Source organism: Cotesia glomerata, linkage group LG5, assembly GCF_020080835.1.
Source record: "Cotesia glomerata isolate CgM1 linkage group LG5, MPM_Cglom_v2.3, whole genome shotgun sequence".
NCBI lineage: Eukaryota > Metazoa > Arthropoda > Insecta > Hymenoptera > Braconidae > Cotesia > Cotesia glomerata.
The window spans coordinates 16024862-16049966 of NC_058162.1; the positions used below are offsets into that span (position 1 = coordinate 16024862).

Here is a 25105-nt window from a genome sequence, read left to right on the forward strand (position 1 = left end):
AATAATTTTTTTATATGCTTTTTTTGGAGAGTGGACCGTCATGCCCCTGATTTATTACTGATTTATTCGAAATAGACGGAAAATAAACAAATGTAATGGTTAGAAATCACGAAAAGAAATAACCATTATTGCTCAATAAAGGTTAGCAGCTGTAAATATGCATTTGACTGCTTAAAAAAATGCCCAATTTGCAATCGAGATGAGAAAGATACTATCGAAATCTTCCTGCTGAGGTGTCCAATTTTCAAAGAACCCCGAGAGCACTATATTATTCCCAATTTTCGTACAGCCTCGACCATCCAAGACATCCTCAACCCTAAGTGCAAATACCTGAATTAAATATATCATTTTGTCCGTAATGCCTGTCTAATCAGAGCATTTATTTTATTCCAATAAATTCAAGCCTCTAAATTTTAAATATGTTAATTTGTTAATGATAATGCTTCTGTTGTTAATTTATATTGTCAATTGAATTTTTTAAACATTGATGGTATGTGATATTTGACTTTGCTTATTATAATATGATTAATTATGTTGATATTTGTGATTATCCCCTTGCTATGGGAATGTATACTCCTAAGAAACAATAAACTAATAAATAAATAAATATGCTTTTTTTGGAGAGTGCACCGTCATGCCCCTGATTTATTACTGATTTATTCGAAATAGACGGAAAATAAACAAATGTAATGGTTAGAAATAACCAGCTTAAGTGGGCCGTTATGCTCCACCCTCCCCTACTGACTTTTTTATTTTCAACTCCAGCACATGAATCGTGGGCCCAATTTTTGCACTTACCACATTGGATTCATGGCTCCACATATTCAGAATACAACTGTTCGTTTAAAATACAAGTCATTAACAATCGTGTTTCATAGATTTTTTCTTATATTTATAACTGCAACTTTCCCGATTTTTTTGATTTTTTTTAAATGTGAAGGTTAATAGGGCAAAAAAATTTCAGATTCAAATTTAGTGGATCAAAATACATGAGAATCATACAAAATCTGAATCTAAAAAATTTTTTTCATTTTGAAATGCATAAAAATCATACTTGATCCGGGTCCACAAAAATTTTTTCATCGCTGGGACTGCAGTTTTTTGCAACTTTTTGCTTTTTTTGGGGATTTTTTGCATTTTACTCAAATCTGGAGGATGTCCGGGCCGCACGGACTTCAAATTCGAATTGAGCGGGTCAAAATACATGCCTGTAAGTGGGCTCGGTCAAAAGTACAAACATGATGCGTATGCATGCGTACAGACATTTAAAGAATGAGCATGCACAATAGACTGCGTCAGAATAAAAAAACTTTTCTTTTTTTTTTGAGTAAATACATCTAAAAAGTTTCTTTGTTAGACCAAAAAAAACCTCCTAAAAGATGAGCTTGATATCTTGAAAATTGAGCTGGCGCATGGAGGGGGGGGGGGGTCTGGGTCCCCTTTCCCATTTAAAATACATTGAAAAAAAAACTTTTTTTTGTATTTTCATTGTAAATCGTCAAAAAAAATTTTTTTTCAATTTCCCTTTTCATTATCTTGTAGGAAATTAAATTTTCTCCAAAAAAGTTCTTTTTCATTTTTTCGCTAAAATGCATAGGAAAAAAGTTACAGTTCTTTAAAAACGAAAATTATAAAAAGTCAAAAATAACTTTTTTTTTGTTTTTCGACAAAAAATTATTTTATTTTGTAAAATTCTTTACTTAATTCATCTATATTAAGTCTGTCAATTATATCTAAATTTGATCTATATATAGAAGAAAAAAAAATATATTTATTTATATTATTGTTAAGGATTATGAATAATGGCGCATAATGATCAGATTAAATAACAAGTTTATTAAACAATAATTATGAAGTAGTATAATATTAATATATATAAAGTACAATACAGGTGAGAGCATTGCAATGCTAACTCGATGGCTTATTGCCTTAGACTGACTCATAGAGCATTCCAACTTGGATTATATACCCAAAATACATTACAATAGGATAATTTGAAATATGCTAAATACACATGCACCTTTGGTATATTCAACACCTCTCCTCAAAGTACATCGTATTTGTGTGTGTACATTCATTCATCAGCCATACCCAAATTGCATAAGCATTCATAATGTTTTGGACCGATTGTTTATTCTGACGCAGTCTAATGCACAATCTATTTAAAAAATTGAATGTTTTGGCCCGAAAATTCGATTTTTTTGAATTCATCGAATACTAATTCAATAAAAAACTTTGAATTTAGCTATTATAAAGTTCAAATTTTCAATATCGACTCTTTTTAACTTCCTGCTAAGAAAATCGAAGATTTTCAAAAATCGGGAAGTTATTGTTTTCATCAGATCTCGACGTTTTAAGATCATAGGAAGCTTCCCTGACTATCCCTGCGATGTTGTCACTATGTCTGTATGTATTAGGGTGTCTGTTATTTACCAAGTTGATTTTTTTTTCGCTAACGCCCTCTGGATTTTCAGTTCTTGACCTAAAAAATAATATCCTATATGAATAAGCTCTTAATTCCCAAATTAAATCTTGCCCCAGTCGAGTTACATTTCCTATTTAAATAACATGGGAATTTGCAACGTTTTGTTATTAATTTTTTTCCACCGAAAAAAATGTCACTACGACTATTATCGATGCATATCCGATAGGAAATTGAATACTTTACAAAAAAGTTCTCTTATAATTTTTCGATAAAATCATTCCTTCAAGAGTTATTCGTGGCTTAAGTTGTGTGTACCCATGTAGGAACTGCCATAATTGAATGACGGGGCCTTGCCTGGCCCAGTACTGGGCAACCAAGCTTGGCGCACCGATATTGGCCCATGCTTGGGTCAAGACTGGGTAATCAGCCTTGGCCGGCCCAATGATTATCCAAGCCTGGGCCAACACTGGTTCGCCATAGAATGGCCGAGGCATGAGAACCTAGCCTTGGGCCCAGACTGTTTCGCCATATAATGGCTGAGCCAAAAGAACCCAGCCTTGGGCTAAGTCTGGGCAACTATACCTTGGCCAAACCAATGATTACCCAAGCCTAACCCAAGACTGGTTCGCCATAGAATGGCCGAGGCAAAAGAACCCCAGCCTTGGGCCAAAGCTGGGAAGCTTAGCCATGGCCGTTGAATGGCAATCCTTACTTAAGCCAGAATTGGGTAACCTAGCCTTGGCCATTCAACGGAAAATCCAAAGTTAATTAATCATTAAGTAAAAGAATTTTAAACAGTAAATATTTATTGATTAACGAATATTTGTTAGCAAATGCTAAATTTGAAAATTTATTATTTAACTAAAACGATTGCATATCGTCAAAATTGATATGGTCTTAAAAAAATGAAAATATAATAATTTACAGTTGAATTTTTAGTATTGATAATTTTTAACATTAAAATTTCAAATAAAATATTTTAAAAATATACAGAACAATGTACAAAGTGTAAAGTTATGTAAGAACTTAAATCTTGCATTTTTTCGAGTAATAAACATTTGTAAAAAACAGTTAATTTTCATCAAAATACAATATTAAATAACATAAATTATATAAATAATATAAACCGTCACATTTCGCCATCATATAAATTTATTTTATATGAATGATGAGATATGAATCAACTTATCGGTCGTACGGCGCAGGGGTTAGTTATCGGTCTGGCAAGCGTGCGGTTTGGGTTAAAATCTCGGTTAAGGCAAATGTTATTTTCACTTTATTTCTGTAATTAGTAGAATTTAGGTCTAAAGAAAGAGTCAAACTATCTAAATTTGCGTTAGCTCTACTTGAAAATTAAAATAAAAAAATGAAGCCTTAATTAATTCATTTTTTATCAAATGGGATGAGCTAGGCTTAAACATTAACTATGGCCCAGACCTGGTTACCAGACATAGGCTAGCTTATCATTCCAGGCTTAAACCAAGACTGGGCCAACTCTGGTTTACAAGCCATGCCCAGAGTTGTCCATAGTTGGGCCAAGCCTGGGCCCGCCATACTTTTCTACATGGGTTGTTAACAATGTAATTAAAAGAGCACTTCAATTAACTCAAGAGTATATCAACATTTTAAGTCATAAAATAGAACAAAAACAATATTTAGTGCAAATTATTCATGAAAACAAAAATACTTATCATAATGCGACTAAAAATTGCTTAACAAATAAGTATGATTAAAAACAGAAAAAATACAAATATGCGGCTATATTATTAAGATTGTATTCGATACATCGTATTGTTAGCGTTACGGTAACTATAAATCTTTTTTATCAAATTTTTGGAACATTTATAGATGAAATAAATGATTATAACATATGAAACTTGGTAGCAAGACTGAAAAACTATGATAATAACTATAAACACCACTTAAACTACGAATAACTTTTAAAGGAATGATTTTATCGAAAAATTATAAAATAACTTTTTTGTAAAGCATTCAATTTACTATCATAAATACATCGATAAAAGTCGTAGTGGCATTTTTTTCGGTGGAAAAAAAATTAATAACAAAAAGTTGCAAATTCCCATGTTATTTAAATGGGAAATGTAACTTGATTGGGGCAAGGTTTAATTTGGCAATTAAGAGCTTTTTTATATAGGATATTTTTTTTAGGTCAAGAAATAAAAATCCAGGGGGCGTCAGCGAAAAAAAAATTAGGAAAACGGTTGACCCTAAAGGCCATCCCTGCAACTTCCCGCTACCTCCATACCTAAATGCTCAACAATTCACTTATTTTTTAAGCTCTTCGAGCTCAAAAATATCATTTTTGTGTAACTTTGAGTTCTCTGAGCTCAAATAAATCACTGTTCTGTGCTTTTGAGCTCTTCGAGCTCAAAAGGCTAATGGAAGTTTTATAGAACACTATTTTTTTAATTTTCAAACCGCAATAACTTTTGAATGAATTAACCGATTTTCTCGCGGTTTACGGCATTCAACGCAGTTTTTTGAGTTCTTTAAAAAATTTTTAAACGTAAACTGGTCAGATTAAAAATTTCATAGAAATTCTGAAAAAAACATTTCTTTCAATTTTTTTCGACAACGATATCTCACGAACAAATCAACCGATTTTGACCGGGCTGGTGGCAATCAACGTGGTTTTTTGAGGTTAAGAGCTGATTAGATTTTGGAATGTGTGTGTGTGTGTGTGTGTGTGTGTGTGTGTGTGTGTGTGTGTGTGTGTGTGTGTGTGTGTGTGTGTGTGTGTGTGTGTGTGTGTGTGTGTGTGTGTGTGTGTGTGTGTGTGTGTGTGTGTGACTATGTGACTCGCTTATAATTTTTGAATGACTAAACTGATCGGAATCTACTAAACGGCGTTCTAAAGAATTCCCTCAAACTTAGATTTCCTGTGAATTTGAACCGTTTCGGACCGACAGATTTTAGGAAATTTTGAAAAATCTCAAAAAAATAAGAAAAAAATTATTTTGAAAGTGGTTTTTTTGGAATAACTTTTAAACGGCTTTTTTGATCAACTTCAAAAACTAATCCACCCTTAAGCTTCAAAAACCACGTTGACCGCCACGAAGCTCGTCGAATCCGGTTGATTCATTCGAGAGATATCGTGAACGAAAGAAAACCGAAAAGTGTTTTTTCGGGATTACTCCAAAATTTTTGGCTCGATCAATTAAAACCTGAAAATAACTTATGGGGATGATAAAACTGTGATGAATGCCGCCAACCGCGTTAAAATTGGTTGATCCATTCAAAAGTTATTGCGGTTTGCAAATTCCAAAAATAGTGTTCTATGAAACTTCTATCAGACTTTTGAGCTGGGAGAGCTCAAATGCATAGAAATATTATTTCTTTGAACTCAGCGAGCTCAAAATATCACATAAATTATATTTTGAGCTCAAAAATCTCAAAAATGTCATAAGTACAATTTTAAGCGCCCAGGAATGGAATTAGCGGGAAGTTGCAGGGATGGCCTTTAGGGTGAATCGTTTTTCTAATTTTTTATACTGAATACATAATAAAAAGATTCATAACATAAAACAAGTAAGAAACATAATGAGTTTTTTTGGGGACCCGTTTTACTCCACTTAACTGAATTTCTTAATTTCGATAGACACAAAAAAATTAATACCATAAACTCAGTAAAAGGCCAAAAAAAGTAAACCAAGCTGAAAAACTCATATTATAAAAATTTTCTGAAGGTGGCCCACTTTGCCTCACATTTTAAATTTTTTATTTTCAATGAACAGAACAAATTAAGGTCAAATACTTGGCTAGGGTCTCAAAAAAAGTAAAAACACAGAAAAACACTAAGGGTTTTAATATTTTTTTCTTAAGGGGTCCATTAGCCCCCCCCCCCCCTTCCCCTATTAAAAAATCTTATATTGTTTGAGTACAAGATTTAATTAAACAAAAAATAATTATCAAGAGACTTTGAAAAATCAAAATCATTTTGAACTTTTGCATTACTTACTTTCAGTGATAGAATTAAAATAATTTCAAGACTGCAATATCATCAAGGTATTACCGAAAAAGTTTTTGTCACCTCGGATAGAAGGATGCAAGTTGAAGACGAGAAGAGGTATCACAGTGTGAAGAGTAAACCATTGGTGTTTTCTCTTTATTCGCCAACCATTTCTTTGCAGTCTTTTTTCTTATTCTTACATCTCTTATTTATTCGTTTACCTTGCTATTTTTCATCTCACTTATTTTCCATCCTGTATCACTCCACTATAGAACTCTTGAAATAAATTGAAAACAACTGCTATCGACCAACCAGTTCTATAAATGATACTACAAGTTTTACTTCTCTCTTAAGAGATTAAATTCGTTGTGGTTTTGGAATCCATTTTGATTTAAACTTTTGACGAATTGATATACATTTCGTCTGCATTTTATTTAATATCAAAAGAAAAACAGTTAGTTTATAACAAATAAGATAATTCAAAAATTGTTTTCATTATCAATTAATGACTTAAAAATAATAGTCGACATTTATGAAACAAGTGTACGATTGGTTTCACACTTGACTGTCCAGATACTCCAATGAGATATCGAAGTCGCGAATCTCTATGAATATAGGTATTGACTCGATGAGTATCATGCGGCTGACAGCTAGAGCTAATTGAATCTTGACTCTATCTATCTGTCGACTTGAGCCTGAGACTCGAATCTGTAATGTCACCCTCGTCGCTTTCAAATCCAGATCCAACAAAAATTAGTTTTTTTTTTTATTTTGTTTATTCAATATTATGACTATTGGTAACAAGGAATATTTTGATATTTCAGCGGTTGAAGTTGTGAAAAAAGTTTCAATTCCAAATAATCGCTTGATTGTAAAAATTTATAAAATTTTAAGAAGAATAGACTTAGATTTCTTCAACTCAATACTTGAAACATTAAAAAGAATTTCAATTTCATATTTATATAAAAGGAAATTCACTTATAAAGATTACTATTTTCTTAATCTAATTTCGTTTGATTCACGTAGTGAAATGTTTATGGATAACTATATAAAAAACATGAATTTGATTATTTTGATTTTTTTTAATATATATTGTTTTTATTGCCGTAAATATCCTCTTCGACACGGATCCAGAACAATTCTTGTAAGAATAGTTTCTACACGGGAAAAAAAAAATTAAGAAAAGGGATGACCCTAAAGGCCATCCCTGCAATTTCTCGCTAATTCTATACCTACGCACTTAAAATGGCACTTATGACGTTTTAAAGCTCTCCAAGCTCAAAAAGTTAGCTGTTCTATGCTTTTGAGCACTTCGAGCTTAAAACCTTGATAGAAGTTTAATAAAATACTATTCTTTAAATTTTCAAACTGCAGTTACTTTTAAATGAATAAACCGATTTTCACGCAGTTGGCATCATTCGACACACTTTTTTGAATCCTATGATTTACTTTTAAACGCAAATTGATCAGACCGAAAATTTTTGAGAAATTAGGAAAATTCATTCTCCGACAACGACAACGCAAGAACAAATTAACCGATTTTGAGCGGACCAGCGGCGATCGACGTGGCTTCTTGAGGTTGAGAGCTGATTAGTGTTTGAAATCGATCGGTGAAGCCGTTTAAAAGTTATTCCAAAAAAAACAGTTTTTAAAAATTTTTAGTTTTGAGATTTTTTGGGATCTACCGGATCGAATTGTTCGAAATTGTACTGTGAATCTAAGTTTGGTCAAACCCTTTCGAATAGGGCCAACCTCGATCAAATCGGTCAAGTCGCTCACACACACACACACACACACACACACACACACACACACACACACACACACACACACACACACACCCGTCGGAAGAAGCCAAACTCCCACCGGGCGCGTTCCCAGGTGGCGGATAGGGGGGTCCTAACCGGTCGTAAGATCGGCGGATTGGGGCGAAATAAAATAGCCCTCCCGGACCAAATCAGGCATCGGAGCTGAAGAGTAACAGCCACCGTCCGTGTATCCTTGTGGGTCGGAGAAAGCTCGCTGTTCTTCGGAGCAGAGGGTAAGAGCGAAATAAAATAGCTCTCGCGGTAAAAAACGAAAACTTCCCTTTCGGCAGGAAAGTTGGTCACACCATCTGACCTAGGGTCACGTACGCAAGCGGATAAGGTGACGCTGCTCGAAAAAGATGTGCGAAATGATCCTTATAGCGCGGTGTACGTGGTAACTCCCGGCATCTACGTGCCGCACCCACGGGAGCAAGAGGAAGCCGATGAAGGAAGCAGGTGCAGGGTCGAAGCGGTTGAGATTTCCCGCTTCAATGACCGAAAGCTCTTATAGCAATGGAGGTAGCTGTAAGAATGATCACCCACACTTCCGGAGGCATCACGTTCGGAGACGACCTTTTGCTTTGGAGTATCACTTAAAACCATGGAAGAAACGAAAAATCAAGAAAAGGACAGGAGTATTAGTGGGCCTCACGCCCAAAAAGCAGCGATTACCGTAAGCGCTGAGATGAAGCGGACGCAAGCGCTGGAACGCCTCGAAAAGCTGACCAGCGAACTGCATGAGTTTGTCCAATCAAAGGTCAATATCCATAAAGAGATAAAGACCAAGGCAACCGGGGTAGTTAACGCCCTTCGAAGGTTTAAAAAACTGGACGAAGAATGGCAGTCACCTCGACAACTCACTCCTCGTTTTACGCCGGAGAAGAGCAGTCAACTTGCTGTGGAGATCGAAAAATCAATGGACACCGGAGGCGATGTTGACGTGAATCTGATGCTAAAGACGAAGGTCATACTTCCAACAAGTCTAACAAGAGGAACGACCGAAACTCCCCAGATGGAATAGATGGGCGATTGACGAAGAGAAAGGACTTGAAACCAAGTCCTCCGAAAAACGTGATGAAGCAGAACGCCGAAAAAAAAGACGCGACTGATTGAAAAGATGTCCACACAAGGAAAGAGAAACGGAGGCTAGCCAAAGAACAGCTCCCAAAGGAGCCTCCAAAGAAGCCCAGGCCGGAGCCTAAGCGCAAAAAACCGCTCAAATGGATCAGACCCGACGCACTGATCATCCGCCCGGCCGAGAAAGCAAAGTACGCCGAGATTTTGCGTCGCATAAAGAAGGAAGTTCCTGATGAGCAAGTTCGCACAACAGTGGACAAGATCAACAAGACCAGAAGCGGGGACTTGCTGATTACGATTTCGCGGAAGTGCGTGGACAAAGGCCAAGGCCTGCAACATACCATCGCAAACATTCTTAAGGAGGAGGCCAAAGTGATCTGCAAAGGGCCACAAGAAGACATCGAGATTCGAGACCTAGATGACACCACAACAAAGGAGGATATTCAGGCTGCCCTGCATACGGTAACCAAGGAGCTCTGCAAAATACTACCAGAGACAATCAAGATCCGCAAAGCCTACAGAGGTACCCAAACCGCTGTCGTGACACTACCGACTGCAGCAGCTCAGAAGATATTAGAAGGAAGCGGTAAAATCCGAATTGGCTGGGTCAACTGCCGAATTAGAGCCACGAGGAAACCTACCCAATGCTACAAATGCTGGCATTTCGGGCACCACGGATCCCAGTGCAGAAGCAAGACAGATCGATCCAAGCTATGCATCAGATGCGGCCAAGAAGGACACAAGATTGCGGACTGTAAAAACCTAGCGAAGTGTGTATTATGCGCGGAAAATAAGAGCGCAGAGAACGCTGCCCATCACGCCGGCACATACAGGTGCCCGGTATACAAAGAGGCACTCCAGAGATTGACAAGCAAGCAAACATGAGGATATTACAGCTTAACCTCAATCACTGTGAGGCCGCGCATGACCTGCTCATGCAGACCGTGCGAGAATTAGAGCTTGATTTGGTACTAATAGCAAAGCCATATAAACACCTGAGTACCCAACCCTGGGAAGCTGATAGCACATCCAAAGCTGTCATCTGGTCATGTGGCAAGCTCCCTTTCCAAAATGCAGTCGACAACAGCAATGCCGGCTTTGTAGCAATATCAGTAGAGGGCATACGCTTCTATAGCTGCTACGCACCACCTAGCCTCTCCATTGTAGACTTCACTGATTTCTTGGATCGACTAACTGAAGATGCGAAGCAATACCATCCAGTAGCGATAGCCGGGGACTTCAACTCCTGGGCAGTTGACTGGGGCAGCAAACATACCAACGCACGAGGGAAAGCACTACTAGAGGCCTTTACTACACTAGATGTAGTTTCGCTCAACAGTGGTGATACGCCGACCTACACCAAAGGTGACGCAAGCTCAATTGTAGACCTCACTTTTGTCAGTAATAGCCTTGCTAGAGGTGACTACAACTGGAAAGTGTTGGACATCTACACTTCCAGCGACCATCATGCGATATTCTGGGAAATATCAAACGACCAGAACCTCAAGAGACCAATCAAGCAGTCTAACATCGTTGGTTGGAAGGTGAAATCTTTTGACCCAGAAGCATTGCTAGTAGCCCTCGATGGTGATCCGATCAACACTGAATGTGCAGAACAACATACTAAGGACCTGATGAGAAGAGTAACACATGCTTGTGATGCCAGTATGCCTCGTAAACGTGGCATAAATTCGAGACCTTCGGTGCATTGGTGGAACGACCACATCAGCGTCCTCCGTAAAGAGTGTCATAGAAAGAGAAGAATCTCCCAGCGCGGCTATCAACGGCTCAACTCAGTGGAGCTGATCGCAGAGTACAAAAAGGCGTGTCGTGAACTGAATGAAGCCATCAAAGAGAGCAAAAGAAGATGCTGGAAAGAGCTTATATACGAGGTGAATAAAGACGTGTGGGGTAGGCCTTATAAGGTGGTTATGACCCACCTGAAAAAACAACAAATGCCATCACCTACGTGTCCTCAACTTCTTCAGAAAATCGTCACTGCACTGTTTCCACAGCAACGCAACTTCGATTACCAGTTGGTGCCAGGCGAACTGGACGACATTCCACCTGTCACTGAAGAAGAACTACTGGAGGCCTGTAACCGTGTAGGGAATAATAAAGCGCCGGGATTGGACGGAATCCCTAATATAGCCTTGAAAACCATCATAAAGGCAGCTCCAACATTATTGGAAATGCATTATGCAGGCCCTCCAAGAGAAGAATGTACCAGAATACCTGCTTAAGATCGTAGCAAGCTACTTTGAAAACAGGGTCCTGAAGTATGACACGAAGAACGGTCTAAGGGAGTATGATATTACTGGAAGGGTACCACAAGGTTCAGTTCTAGGCCCGCTCCTGTGGAACATTATGTATGATGGTCTATGAAGACTAACTCTGCCAAGAAACGTCAAACTCGTAGCATATGCAGATGACGTAGCCGTAGTGATCGTTGCCAAACACCTTGACGAGATAAATCATATGTTCGATCTTACTTTTGAGCACGTTAACCGGTGGATGGACGCAGTGAACCTGCAACTGGCGCAACACAAGACTGAGGCAGTACTTATTACCAGCAGAAAAGTGGTAGAGACCATTAAGCTGAAAGTCGGCGAACAAGAAATCACATCACAACCTTATATCCGATATTTGGGAGTGATGCTTGATGCCCGACTCAACTTCAAGCAGCAAGTGGAACATGTCAGTGCCAAAGCGTCAGTAGTGAGGGCTAGTCTCGCACGACTGATGCCGAACGTCGGAGGCCCAAAACAGAGCAGAAGGCTATTATTGTCATCAGTAGTCATATCGGTGCTCACTTACGGAATATCCATTTGGGCCGATGCATTAAAGACACAAGAATCATGGAGAAAGGCTGGACCAGTATATCGACTGAGTGCCCTACGAGTAGCTAGTGCCTTCCGCACTATATCAGAAGAAGTAGTGTGCGTCATTGCTGGAACCCTACTTCTTAGAGTTCTAGCAGAGGAAAGACGGGCCCTTTACCAACGATGAAGGTCAACTGCACTGATCCCTGAAGAACTTAGAATTGAAGAACGGCAGAAGAGCATAGGCCGATGGCAACTACAATGGGATGCTGCAGAGAAGGGTAGGTGGACGCACCGTCTCATACCTTGGATCGACATTTGGCTTAACCGGAATCACGGTGAGGTCAATTACTATCTTACGCAGATGTTGTCGGGACATGGGTGTTTTCGAGAGTATCTACACCGCTTTAAGCACGATGACTCTTCGGAGTGCCCGTCCTGCCCAGGAGCTGCTGAAGACGCGGAGCAAGTCTTCTTTGTATGTCCACGTTTCGATCCACAGCGTGAAGAACTGGAGAGGATCCTGAACCAGAGAATGCAACCAGATTCACTAGTAAAAGCAATGTTGTCATCAGAAGCTGCCTGGAACGCTACCAACACGTTTGCAACAGAAGTCCTTAAAGACTTGCGTTCCACCGAAAGAAAAAGAGCAAATAGCAGAAGATAGAAGGAAGGTAGTTAACACCTTAGCCACCAGAAGGAAGAGCAGTAGCTAGATCTTCCCTTCACGAAGTAATGCCTGACGGCGGTTTCCATGAGGGATTAGAGGAAAGAAGGAAAAGGGGTTTAGAGTTTAGTGGGTAGGGGCGTTAGTGTCGAGTTTGAGTATGACGCTGCGTCGAGTTGCCACATATCCAGGCCAAACAGCTATGCCTAGAATCCGTAAAAAGGATTCCCCCCCCCCCTAAAAAAAAAAAACACACATACACACACACACACACACACACACACACACACATACACATACACATACATACAGGCATAGTAACACTCTCGCGAGAGTAGTCAGGGAAGCTTCCATGGACCTCAGAACGTCGAGATCTAATGAGTATTCGATTTTTGCAAAACGGGGTAAAACCAATAACTTCTCAACTTTTGAAAATTTTCAATTTTCTTAGCGGGAAGTTAAAAAAATTAAAATATCTATGTATATAAAAATCAATTGCTGTTCGTTTGTCTCTATAAAACTCGAGAATGGCTGAAGCGATTAGGCTAATTTTGATCTTGAAATATTTTTGGAAGTTCAGGAAAGATTTAACGGGCGAAAAACATAAATAATAAGTGTTTTCACGAGTCGAAAAGTCATCATCTTTATATATTTACGCACCGTAAAAAAAAGACAAAAAATATATTACAACAGACTGCTTTAAATTGATTAAGTGTATAACTGTGTTGCATTTAATGTAAATAGAAGTCTTGTATTAAGTTTGAACCACAATTTTCACAAATATATGTAGGTGATACGAAGTTCACCGGGTCATTTAGTCATTAAAAATATACAGAACGATGTTCAAAGTCTAAAATAATATAAGAACTTGACTCTTGCATTTTTTTAACTAATAAACATTTGTAAAAAATAGTTCATTTTCATCAAAACACAATATAAAATAACATAAATTATTTAACTAATTAATCGTCACATTTTGCCACCACATAGATTTAGCTTATAATAATGATGAGTCGTTCATTGGCTTATCGGTCATACGGTGTAGGGGTTAGTTATTGGTATGGCAAGCGCGCGGCTTGGGTTCGAATCTCGGTTAGAACAAATGCGATTTTCAATTTAATTCTATAATCAGCGAAAGTTAGTTTTAAATTAAGAGTCAAACGGTCTATACTTGCGTTAGCTCTACATCGAAATTAAAATAAAAAAATTATTTTTTTATCATTTTTTATCAAATGGCATGGGCCAGACTTGAAAATTAACCATGGCCCAGTCCTGGTAACCAGGTATGGGCCAAACTTGAAAATTAACTGTGGCCCAATCCTGGTAACCAGGCATGGACCAGTCGTGATAATCAGACTTGGGCCAGCGTTATCATTCCAGACTTAAACCAAGACTGGGCCAACACTGGTTTACAAGCCTGGCCCAGAGTTTTGCATAGTTGAGCTAAGCCTGGACTCGCCATACTTTCCTACATAGGTAGTCTTAAACTCGTGACGTCACTTCAAGCGGTAAGAATTCCTACCTTTGCGCATATGTATCGAAAATAACTATTTTTATTTTGTGGAGAAATTGGAAAAAAATTCAAAACTTTTTTTTTAAGTTAACGGTTGAACTACAAAAAATAATTTACAAGTTAAAACGATGATAAGTGCTGTTGTTTTTGTTTGAAAATGATGATAAAAAGTGAAAATTAAAAAAATTAGTCTATGTGCATTCATTTAAAATCCATAAAAACTTGTTTCAACTTTGAGAGCCCATAACTTTTAAACTGTTTAAGTTATAAAAATTTTATATCAGATCAATTTTGTAGAAAATTCAATTTTCTACAAGAAACATTTGTCAAAAAATTTTTTATACTTTTTTTTCGCGAGAAAAAGTTGTTTTTTTAAACAAAAATTTTTTTTTCCATGTTATTTAAATTGAGGCCAATCTATAATTGGATTTAAAAATTTTTCCAGGCAGGAAAAATTTTTTCTTACCTTGAAGAAACTTTTGAGACGTCAAGCAAAAAAGATTTTCAGAAAAATCATCCTAATACATACATAAATACATAAGTACATACATACACACACACACACACACACACACACACACACACACACACACACTAACACATACACACACACACACATACACAAACACACATATCTAATCTAATATATAAAATTCTCGTGTCACAATGTTCGTTCCCATACTCCTCCGAAACGGCTTGACCGATTCTCATGAAATTTTTTATGCATATTCAGTAAGCCTGAGAATCGGCTACTAGCTATTTTTCTAACCTCTAAGTGATAAGGGGTGTTCACTCCAAAAATTTTTTTTTTTTTTTTTTATTATGTGGCACCAAAAAATACATACAACTCTAAATTTGCACTTTTTTATCACCAACCCTTGCTTTTTAATAGTCATTTTCATAATTTTATCATTTTCTATCCCTAAAATACTCAACACGTGTCTCAAGTTCCCGCAAACAATGGCTATTGAGTTGTAAGTATAAATTGTTTTTTACGTTTATTATAAAATCAAAAATTATTCTTTCTTATTTATAACGAAAATATTGTTGGGAATGGTGAAAAACGAATTCGGTGAAAGTTAGATTTTTATTACAATTGGGAAATTTTTTTTTTATGTTTACTTATAAGAGCTCTAACTTCGACAGAATTTTTTTTTTCACTATTTCTAACAATATGTATTTTCGATATAATTAAGAAACATAAAATTTTTCGCTTTCGTGAAACTATATAATTTTTACAAGTATATTTAATGTTATCAAAGATAAAATAAATGATTAATATAATAATTAAATATAATAATTAAATAATTCAATCAGTTCTATTCATGTGTGTTTTGTATTGTACAGTGAACAATGCCAAGAAAATGCAAAGGGGCCAATTTGAGCCGAGATACAAATAAATCTAGAAGCATTCGAAATAGAAGAGCCCAAAGAACCGAAGAACAAATTCAGGAAGAAAATACTGGAGCGCGTGTGAGAATGGCGCAATTGCGTCAAGAACAATCAGACGATACACGAGCTGAACGCAATAAAGTCATGAGATTAGAACAACGACAATCACACCGTTTTACTGTCAATAGATGCAGAGCGAATGACCAACAACGCCAACAGGCACATCGAGCATTTGTAGCTACATCATTTCTGCGTCTAACATTCCAGTATGAGCCCGATATTGAATATTATGCTCATTCAAAAGTAGTAATTGGTGTTATGGACAAAGAATGCCCATATTGTCATGCTTTGATATTCAAAAATGAACCAGCCGAGATGTGTTGCGCGTCAGGGAAGGTACAACTACCTGTAATTGAAACACCGGCGGAACCATTGAACGGTTTGCTTATCGGCACAGATCCAGATTCTAACGTATTCTTGAAGTCCATTCGAACATTCAACTCATGCTTTCAAATGACATCGTTCGGAGCAACAGAAATAGTTCAAAATACTAATGCAAATGGTCAACAATACAATTCTACATTTAAAATCAGAGGCCAAGTTTATCATAAAATAGGCTCATTGCTGCCAATGCCAAACGAACCACATAAATTTTTACAAATCTACTTTATGGGCGGCGAGGACTCCGGAAGCGCACTAGCCAATCGGGTGGATGCACGTTGTGGCTACAATAACCTTGATTCATTCTTTGCTAGACGCATCGTCAGCGAGCTGGATGCTCTATTGAATGAGCATAATGAATTGTTGAAAATATTCAAATCCTACATGCACAAATTAGAAAGCGATAATCACGCTATTGTTATTAATGCTGATAAAACACCAGCTGGAGAACACATTCGTAGATTCAATGCACCTGTTGCTGACGACGTTGCTGGAATCATGGTTGGCGATCGTACAGGTGCACGAGAAATTGTGATTCGTAGGAGAAATAATAATCTTCAGTTCATTGCTGATACACACCGTTCATATGACGCTCTCCAATATCCGCTAATCTTCTGGAAGGGACAAGACGGATATAGCATAAATATTAAACAACGAGATCCCGTATCAGGTACTTCATTTATTATGAATTTGATTATTACACTTTTAACAAAACAATTAAATTATTAAACGCAATTAATTTAAATTAATATTCATGAATATATTATTACAGGAGCCGAAACAAACAAGAACGTTAGCTCGAAGGATTATTATGCATATAGATTTATGATTAGACGCGGGCTGGATAACGTCATTCTACGATTTCAAGAGCTTTAATAACAATTCATGGTCGACATGTACGCGAAGATAGAAGGCGAACGACTACGATACTTACGATATAATCAACTCAAGCTACGTGTGGAAGAGTACATTGACTTGCGAGACGCTATTGTCAACAACGCCGACGCCGCCGAAATTTGTAACTCTGTCATTCTACCATCATCGTACGTAGGTAGTCCACGTCATATGCAAGAGTATATACAGAATGGCCGGAGATTATATCTTTGCTGTTGCCTGGCCAAAATGCAATACATCGTTATGACATTATAGCACGTGTGTTTAGACAAAAGCTGAAGTCATTAATAAATTTTATTACTAAATCACATGTATCCGGTCCCACACGTTGCTGGCTGTATTCGGTTGAGTGGCAAAAGCGAGGATTACCTCATGCCCACATTTTGGTTTAGTTAATCGACAAAATCCGTCCTGAAGAAATAGATAATATAATTTCTGCAGAAATTCCCGATCCATCTACTGATCAATTGCTGTTTGATATTGTTACAGCAAACATGATTCATGGCTCATGCGGTACTTTTAATCGTTCATCGCTTTGCATGTCAGATGGAAAATGTACAAAAAATTTCCCTAAAGATTTCACTAACGATACAATCACAAATGTCGACGGATATCCAATATATCGTCGAAGGAATCCAGGTAATGGCGGACAATCATTTATTAAAAACATCAGCAACACAGACATTGATATTGACAATCGTTGGGTCGTGCCATATTCGCCCCTGCTGAGTAAAACATACAATGCTCATATTAATGTTGAGTTCTGCAGTTCTGTGAAGAGCATCAAATACATTTGCAAGTATGTCCATAAAGACAGTGACATGGCGGTGTTTAGAGTGGAAAATACCAATGTGAATGCTCCTCCAGTAAATAAAAACGATGAAATAACGCTCTATCAAATAGGTCGGTACATCAGCTCCAATGAAGCTGTTCAGCGTATCTTTGGTTTTCCAATTCATGAACGGGATCCAGCAGTTGTTCAGTTAGCCGTTCATCTTGAAAATGGTCAGCGTGTATATTTCACGAACGAGACAGCGATTGATCGTGCTATAAATCTACCAAAAACTACACTCACTGAATTTTTTGAATTGTGTAATCGTGCGGATGATTTCGGTGCCTTTGCACGTACTTGACTCTATTCACAAGTACCACGCTATTTCACATGGGCTCAAACAAAACAATGGATACCCCGCAAGCAAGGCTCACCAGTTGATGCATGCCCCAATTTATTCAAATCAAACGCCTTGGGGCGAGTATTTACAGTGAATCCAAGACAGACTGAGTGCTTTTATCTTCGACTATTGTTAGTTAATGTTACTAGCCCATTGTCATTTCAAGATATACGTAAAGTGAATGGGCAACAGTATACAATGTATAAAAATGCATGCCTTGCACTCGGCTTGCTAGAAGATGACAATCAGTGGGAATGTATGCTTGCTGAAGCAGCATTGAACTGTACAGCAATACAAATTCGTCTACTATTCGCTATAGTGTTGACTACATGTTTTCCAGCCCGAGCAGATATATTGTGGGATAATCACAAAGATTCAATGACTGATGATATATTGCATCAACATCGTATACGGTATTTAAGCTACTATTTCAGTATTTAAGCTACCACTCAATATTCAAAATAACCCTGACGCAGTGTGCAACATAAAAAAACAATCGTCCATAGCCACAGTGCTGAAACAGTGTAAAATTATCATCTGGGATGGATGTACCATGGCACACAAACATTCGCTTGAGGCGTTGAACAGGACATTGAAAGATATTAAAAACAACGACAAACTATTTGGTAGCACTCTGTTAGTCCTTTCAGGTGACTTCAGACAAACACTTCTCGTCATTCCACGTTCAACATATGCTGATGAAATCAACGCCTGCTTAAAATTATCGATATTGCAACGTAATGTTGAAATAGTACAGCTGAAAGTAAATATGCGCGTTCAAATGCTTCAAGATCCATCCGCTGAAACATTCTCAAAACAACTCTTAGATATCGGCGATGGAAAAGTCACTATAGCTGAAACTGGATAAATAAAATTAGCGAATGATTTCTGCATAATCATTGATTCGCAAGATGCTCTCATTGAACAAATATTTCCCGACGTACACACAAATTACATAAATCTCGAGTGGCTTGCAGAAAGAGCAATGTTAGCTGCAAAAAATGTGGACGTTGACATTTAAAATCTGAAGATACAACAGTTATTGCCAAGGGACTTGGCATCATATAAATCTATTGATATAGTTTGTGATGACACTGAAGCTGTAAATTTTCCAACAGAGTTTTTGAACTCACTAGATTTACCAGGCATGCCACCACATAACTTACAATTGAAGGTTGGATCTCCAATTATTTTGCTTCGTAATTTGAACCCGCCACGGCTATGCAACGGTACGCGATTAGTCATTAAAAAGTCAATGAAAAAAGTTATCGAAGGCACCATTTTAAATAGCAAGTCTCGAGATGAAAATATATTGATACCACGAATACCTATTATACCCACAGATGTGCCAATTCAATTTAAGCGTTTTCAATTTCCGATTAGATTGGCATTTGCAATGACTATTAATAAATCCCAAAGCCAAACAATGTCTGTTTGTGGCTTAGATTTGAGCACACCATGTTTTTCACACGGACAATTATACGTTGCATGCTCTCGAGTGGATAAACCGTCAAGTTTGTTTGTATTAGCTAAAGACGGGCTAACAAAAAATATTGTTCACCCTGCAGCATTAAGAGATTAATATTATGTAATTAATTAATTATATAAATAATTATTACTTTTAATAAATTAAAACAATTAATGTTTGGTGTTTTGTTATTTTTAAACAACATTCCCTCATCGTTCACAGCGCTCCAGGCCTTTTTCACTCATATTTCACATCCTTATACACTTCCAATAAGTTAGTAATTTTTTTTCTACACTAGAAATTCTCTAGAAATTATTTACATGGCAAAACAACGTTTGCCGGGTCAGATAGTATATATATATATATATATATATTAGTCTAGTTGAGAAGTGAGTTTTCTGCGAAAAATCGACCCTAACATCTTAAAAATATGGCGATTGGTGCATTAGATTCAGAATTTAATTCTGAGAAAGAGGTATTTTTTAATTTATCTGCCATTAAAAATTCCATTTGTTATAAACAAAAAACGAAATGGAAAAAAGGGAGTCTCCATTTTGTTGCTATAACTTTAAAAATATTAAAAATATCTGAAATTTGAAACAAGATCCTAAAAGAGGAAAAAATTTCAGTAAAATAAGTATCGACTCTCGGAGTTGTAGCTCCATTATTTATAATTTTAATTTAACGGTGGAAATTGAGCTCCGCGCGGCCGTTTCGGTGCCTAGGTGTCGCTGCCGAGCAAAGTATGCAACACAAAATAATTATTTTATAACATTCAATATTAATTTCAAAATCTGAATAAATTATAGTGTCATCTAGACACTTGAAGAAATATAGCCCCGCCAAAAAAAAATTTTTAGCTTGATGTTTGATTAAGTTATTCAATTGTTAATTAACTAATTTTTCGTAGACTTGAGTTTTGATAAAATCTTTTATAAAAGTTTAAAAAATGTGTCTATAAATTTTTTTCCTCTTAGGAGCTCTTGTTATATAAATAATGAACAAGACCGCGTAGTAAAAGTTTATGAAAGTTTTGATTTTTATTTCAACCGATGACAGTTCAACTGCAGGTTTTCCTGATAAATTGATCATGAAATCCATGAAAAAAGGGCCTAACACGGTAACGCTTCTGTGTTAGTCTATTGTCGAACAAACACACACAAAAACCATGATAAAAGGGCGTAACACTATGACCCGCGTTTGTAATGGCCTATTGCTGAGTAAACACACATTCAAACCATGTTAAAAGGACGCAACACGATTACTCGCTTTTGTGTTGGTCTAATGTCGAATAAATACACACAAAAACTATAATAAAAGGGCGCAACACGATTATTCGTATTTGTAATGGCCTATTGCTGAGTAAACACATATAATAATAATTATTAGTATAAAATTTTTTTCCCATTATTCTAAGAAAAAGATGATTATTGTGCCCTTTTATCATGGATTTCATGATCATTTTATCAGGAAAACTGCAGTTAAACTGTCTTCGGTTGAAATGTCGCGGTTGAACTGTTACAGAACCCATTATTTGTTTTACTTAAAATAATAATAAGTTTGCGGATACGATTTAACCATTTTTTGAATTTTCAAACCGCAATAACTTTTGAATGAATCAATCGATTTTCACGCTGTTGGCAGTATTCGACGCAGTTTTTTTAGCCTTATCAAGGATCTTTAAGTTTTAATTGATAAAACAAGGAAATTCGGAGTAATTCCGGAAAAAAACTTTTTTGGGTTTTTTTTCGTTCACGACATCTCTTAAAAGAATTGACCTATTTTGACCATCTTGACGGCAATCAACGTAATTTTTTTATGTTAATAGCTGATTAGTTTTTGAAATTGACTGGTAAAGCCGTTTAAAAGTTATTCCATAAATGTCAGAGTTATGTTAAGAAAACACTTGTTTCCAAATATTTCGTCGAGGATATCTCTCGAACCAATCTACCGATATTTACGTTCTTGGCAGCGATCGATGCAGTTTTTTAAGCTCTCAAAATTATTTTATTTCATTGAAAACTATCCGAAAAGAAATATAGAAGTTATGTGAAAAAAAACACTTTTTTGGGTGTTCTTTCATTCACGATATTTCTCAAACGAATCAACCGATTTTGACCGGATTTGCAGAAATCGACGTGGTTTTTCAAGGTTTAGAGCTGATTAGATTTTAAAGTTGATCGATAACACCGTTTAAAAGTTATTTCAAAAAACGACCTTCAAAAAAATTTTTTTTCTTAGTACTTTCTTAGTTTTTTTGAAATTTCTAAATCTATTGATCCGAATCGGTTCAAATTCATAGGAGATCTAAGTTTGAAAGAACTCTTTAGAATGCCGTTTAGGAGGTTCCGATCGATTTAGTCGTTCAAAAGTTATAAGCGGTTCAGATACTTACACACATACATACATATACACACACACACACACCTGCGGCAGAGGAGAAACTGCTACCAGGCACGTCTCCCCGTAGCGGATGGGTTGACACTCGCTGTCCTTGGATGACACTAGGTCTCTTAGTTGATGAGGTACAGAGGGTAGGAGCTAAATAAAATACACTCCCGTGGACAAAACTCCCCTTTAATGGGTTGGTCACACTAACTGACCTAGCAAGACGATTGGTCCCTGCTGTAACTCACTGGGAGTGTCCGAAACCTGTATCGTAGTTTCCGACGATGCAGGCCACGGCTGATGTGAGCTTGCTTTGCCGAGGTGTAAGTTGCAGCAGTGGATCAGGAGCCAGCCACTTCGGGCCTTGATCAGGAAGTACGCAGTGAGTGTTAGAGATCGGAATCTTCACCGCTCCGAGCGAGTCTAGTCCGTCCGTGTATTCCGGGACTGGCTAAGTGTCGGCTAGGCCTCAGGGAACTGGGGTAGGAGTACTATCTCCGAGGGTACACCCGTTCCTAGTTATGACAACCCGCTCCACTCCGTACGATGCGCTGGTAAATCAAAAAAGTATAAGTAACCCACAGGAAACAAACAAGAGTGGAAACGGGCTACATGCCCAACAAGCAGCGATTGACGCAAGCACTGAAATGAAGCGTTCGCAAGCGCTCAAACGCCTTGAAAAGCTGATCATTGAGCTAAATGATTTCGTCCAACCAAAGGTCAACATTCACAAAGAGATAAAATCCAAGATGACTGGTGTAACTAACGCCCTTCAAAGGTTTGAGAAGCTGGATGAAGAGTGGCGCTCATCATTGCAGCGCATTTCTCATGCTACACCGGAGAAAGCCTGTCAGGCTGTCGTCGTGACTGACGAAGCAATGTACACTGGAGCTGAAGGTGATGGTGAATCAGTCGCTGAAGATAAGGGTGAAACTGACACAAGGCCTGGAAAGAGAAAGGACCGAAACTCGCCAGAGCCAACCGATAAAGTCACAAAGAAGAAGGACTTGAAAAAAAGCCCTCCCCAACGACTGGCAGGGCAGGTCGACGAACCTAAGAAGACGACTGACTGGGAAAAAGTACAGTCTAAGAAGGAGAAGAAAAGGCTAGCTAGTGAGCAACTCCCAAAGCAACCGCCGAAAGAGCCCCGGCCGGAACCTAAGCGGAAGAAACCGCGAAAATGGACCAGGCCTGACGCTCTGATCATCCGTCCGGTCGAGAAGGAGAAGTACGCCGAAATATTGCGTCGTATAAAGCAGGCCGTCCCTGACGAACAGGTCCGCACAACCGTGGAAAAGATCCACAAAACCAAAACTGGGGACATGCTGATTACGCTCTCAAAGAAGAGTATCGACAAAGGCCAAGCCTTGCAAAAGACCATCATGGATATTCTTCAAAAAGAGGCCGAAGTAATCTGCAAAGGACCGCAGGAGACCATCGAGATCCGAGACATTGATGATGACACGACGAAGGAGCACATTCAAACTGCCCTGAAAACGGAAACCGGAGAAACTTGCGAAATACAGCTAGAGGCTATCAAGATCCGTAAGGCCTACAGAGGTACGCAAACGGCTACAGTGACACTACCAGCAGCTGAAGCACAACAGCTACTGGAAGGAAGCGGCAAAATAAGGATTGGCTGGGTCAATTGCCGAATAAGAGCAACTAGAAGACCAGTCCAATGCTTTAAATGCTGGCACTTCGGACATGTTGGGTCCCAATGTAAAAGCCAAGTAGACCGGTCTAAACTCTGCATCAGATGTGGACAAGAAGGGCACCGTATCTCTGACTGTAAAAATCCTGCCAAGTGTGCAATATGTGCTGAGCAGCAAGAAGCAAAGGACGTGGCTCACCATGCCGGCACCCACAGGTGCCCGGTATTTCAGGAGGCGCTCCAGATGTTGACGAACAAACAACCATGAGGATACTACAGCTCAATCTCAACCATTGTGAGACAGCGCATGACCTGCTCATGCAATCCGTGCGAGAATTAGAGCTTGACTTGGTACTAATAGCACAGCCATATAAACACCTGAGTACCCAACCCTGGGAATCTGATAGCACATCCAAAGCTGTCATCTGGTCATGTGGCAAGCTCCCTTTCCAAAATGCAGTCGACAACAGCAATGCCGGCTTTGTAGCAGTATCAGTAGAGGGCATCCGCTTCTATAGCTGCTACGCACCACCTAGCCTCTCCATTGTTGACTTCACTAATTTCTTGGATCGACTAACTGAAGATGCGAAGCAATACCATCCAGTAGCGACAGCCGAAGACTTTAACACCTGGGCAGTTGACTGGGGCAGCAAACATACCAACGCACGAGGGAAAGCACTACTAGAGGCTTTTACTACACTAGATGTAGTTTCGCTCAACAGTGGTGATACGCCGACCTACACCAAAGGTGACGCAAGCTCAATTGTAGACCTCACTTTTGTCAGTAATAGCCTTGCTAGAGGTGACTACAACTGGAAAGTGTTGGACATCTACACTTCCAGCGACCATCATGCCATCAAGTTTCAACAAGTACAATAATATGAGGATTCAATTCTGCTACTAATCCATCCAAATGCGCAATATGACCTACAAGACTATTAATATTAAAACTTAAGACCCTCAAAGATGTAAAATTATTTGTGGTTGTTTTACTTAAATCTATTTTATATTAAATCAGTTTTTCCAGATCTAATTCAGAATTAATAACAATACGGTTCGAATCATCATTTTTCTTAACAAATATCACACCATTTCGAACCCAAGCATATATAAATTTGGAAGCTTTAGCTCTTTCTTTTGTCTTCATCCATAGCTTATAACAATCCGATGCTAAGTATTCATTAATGTACACTTGACCTCGAAAAGCAGCATCAATATGATCCGGAAAGACATCAGCAACTTGTAAAATTTTTAATTTTTTCTTAACACTAAGAATATGATTTCGTAGCTCAGCTGATTTCATTCTCAAAAAATATGAACAATTAAAAGAACGCTGATCATTATTAGTATTAGCATTGCTAGACACTCGCCGATTTTCAACCTTCTAAGAACTCAGAATATCATTTTTTAAGTG

The 25105-nt window shown here is 37.8% G+C and overlaps 1 protein-coding gene across 1 annotated transcript; it reads left to right on the forward strand.

Annotated features, from left to right (window-relative positions):
- The first annotated feature begins 16343 nt into the window (after positions 1-16343).
- On the forward strand, positions 16344-16991 carry LOC123266062. The gene is made up of 2 exons (XM_044730095.1): positions 16344-16785; positions 16888-16991. Exons 1-2 carry the CDS (start codon positions 16344-16346, stop codon positions 16989-16991), a joined length of 546 nt encoding a protein of 181 aa, XP_044586030.1.
- The last annotated feature ends 8114 nt before the right edge of the window (positions 16992-25105 follow it).

What these genes read in the sequence shown, in the direction of transcription:
- LOC123266062 (XM_044730095.1), top strand. Translation starts at nt 16,344, where the DNA reads ATGGGCGGCGAGGACTCCGGAAGCGCACTAGCCAATCGGGTGGATGCA. An exon ending in ACAACGAGATCCCGTATCAG is followed by an intron (nt 16,786 to 16,887) that starts GTACTTCATTTA and finishes ATATTATTACAG; the next exon opens with GAGCCGAAACAAACAAGAAC.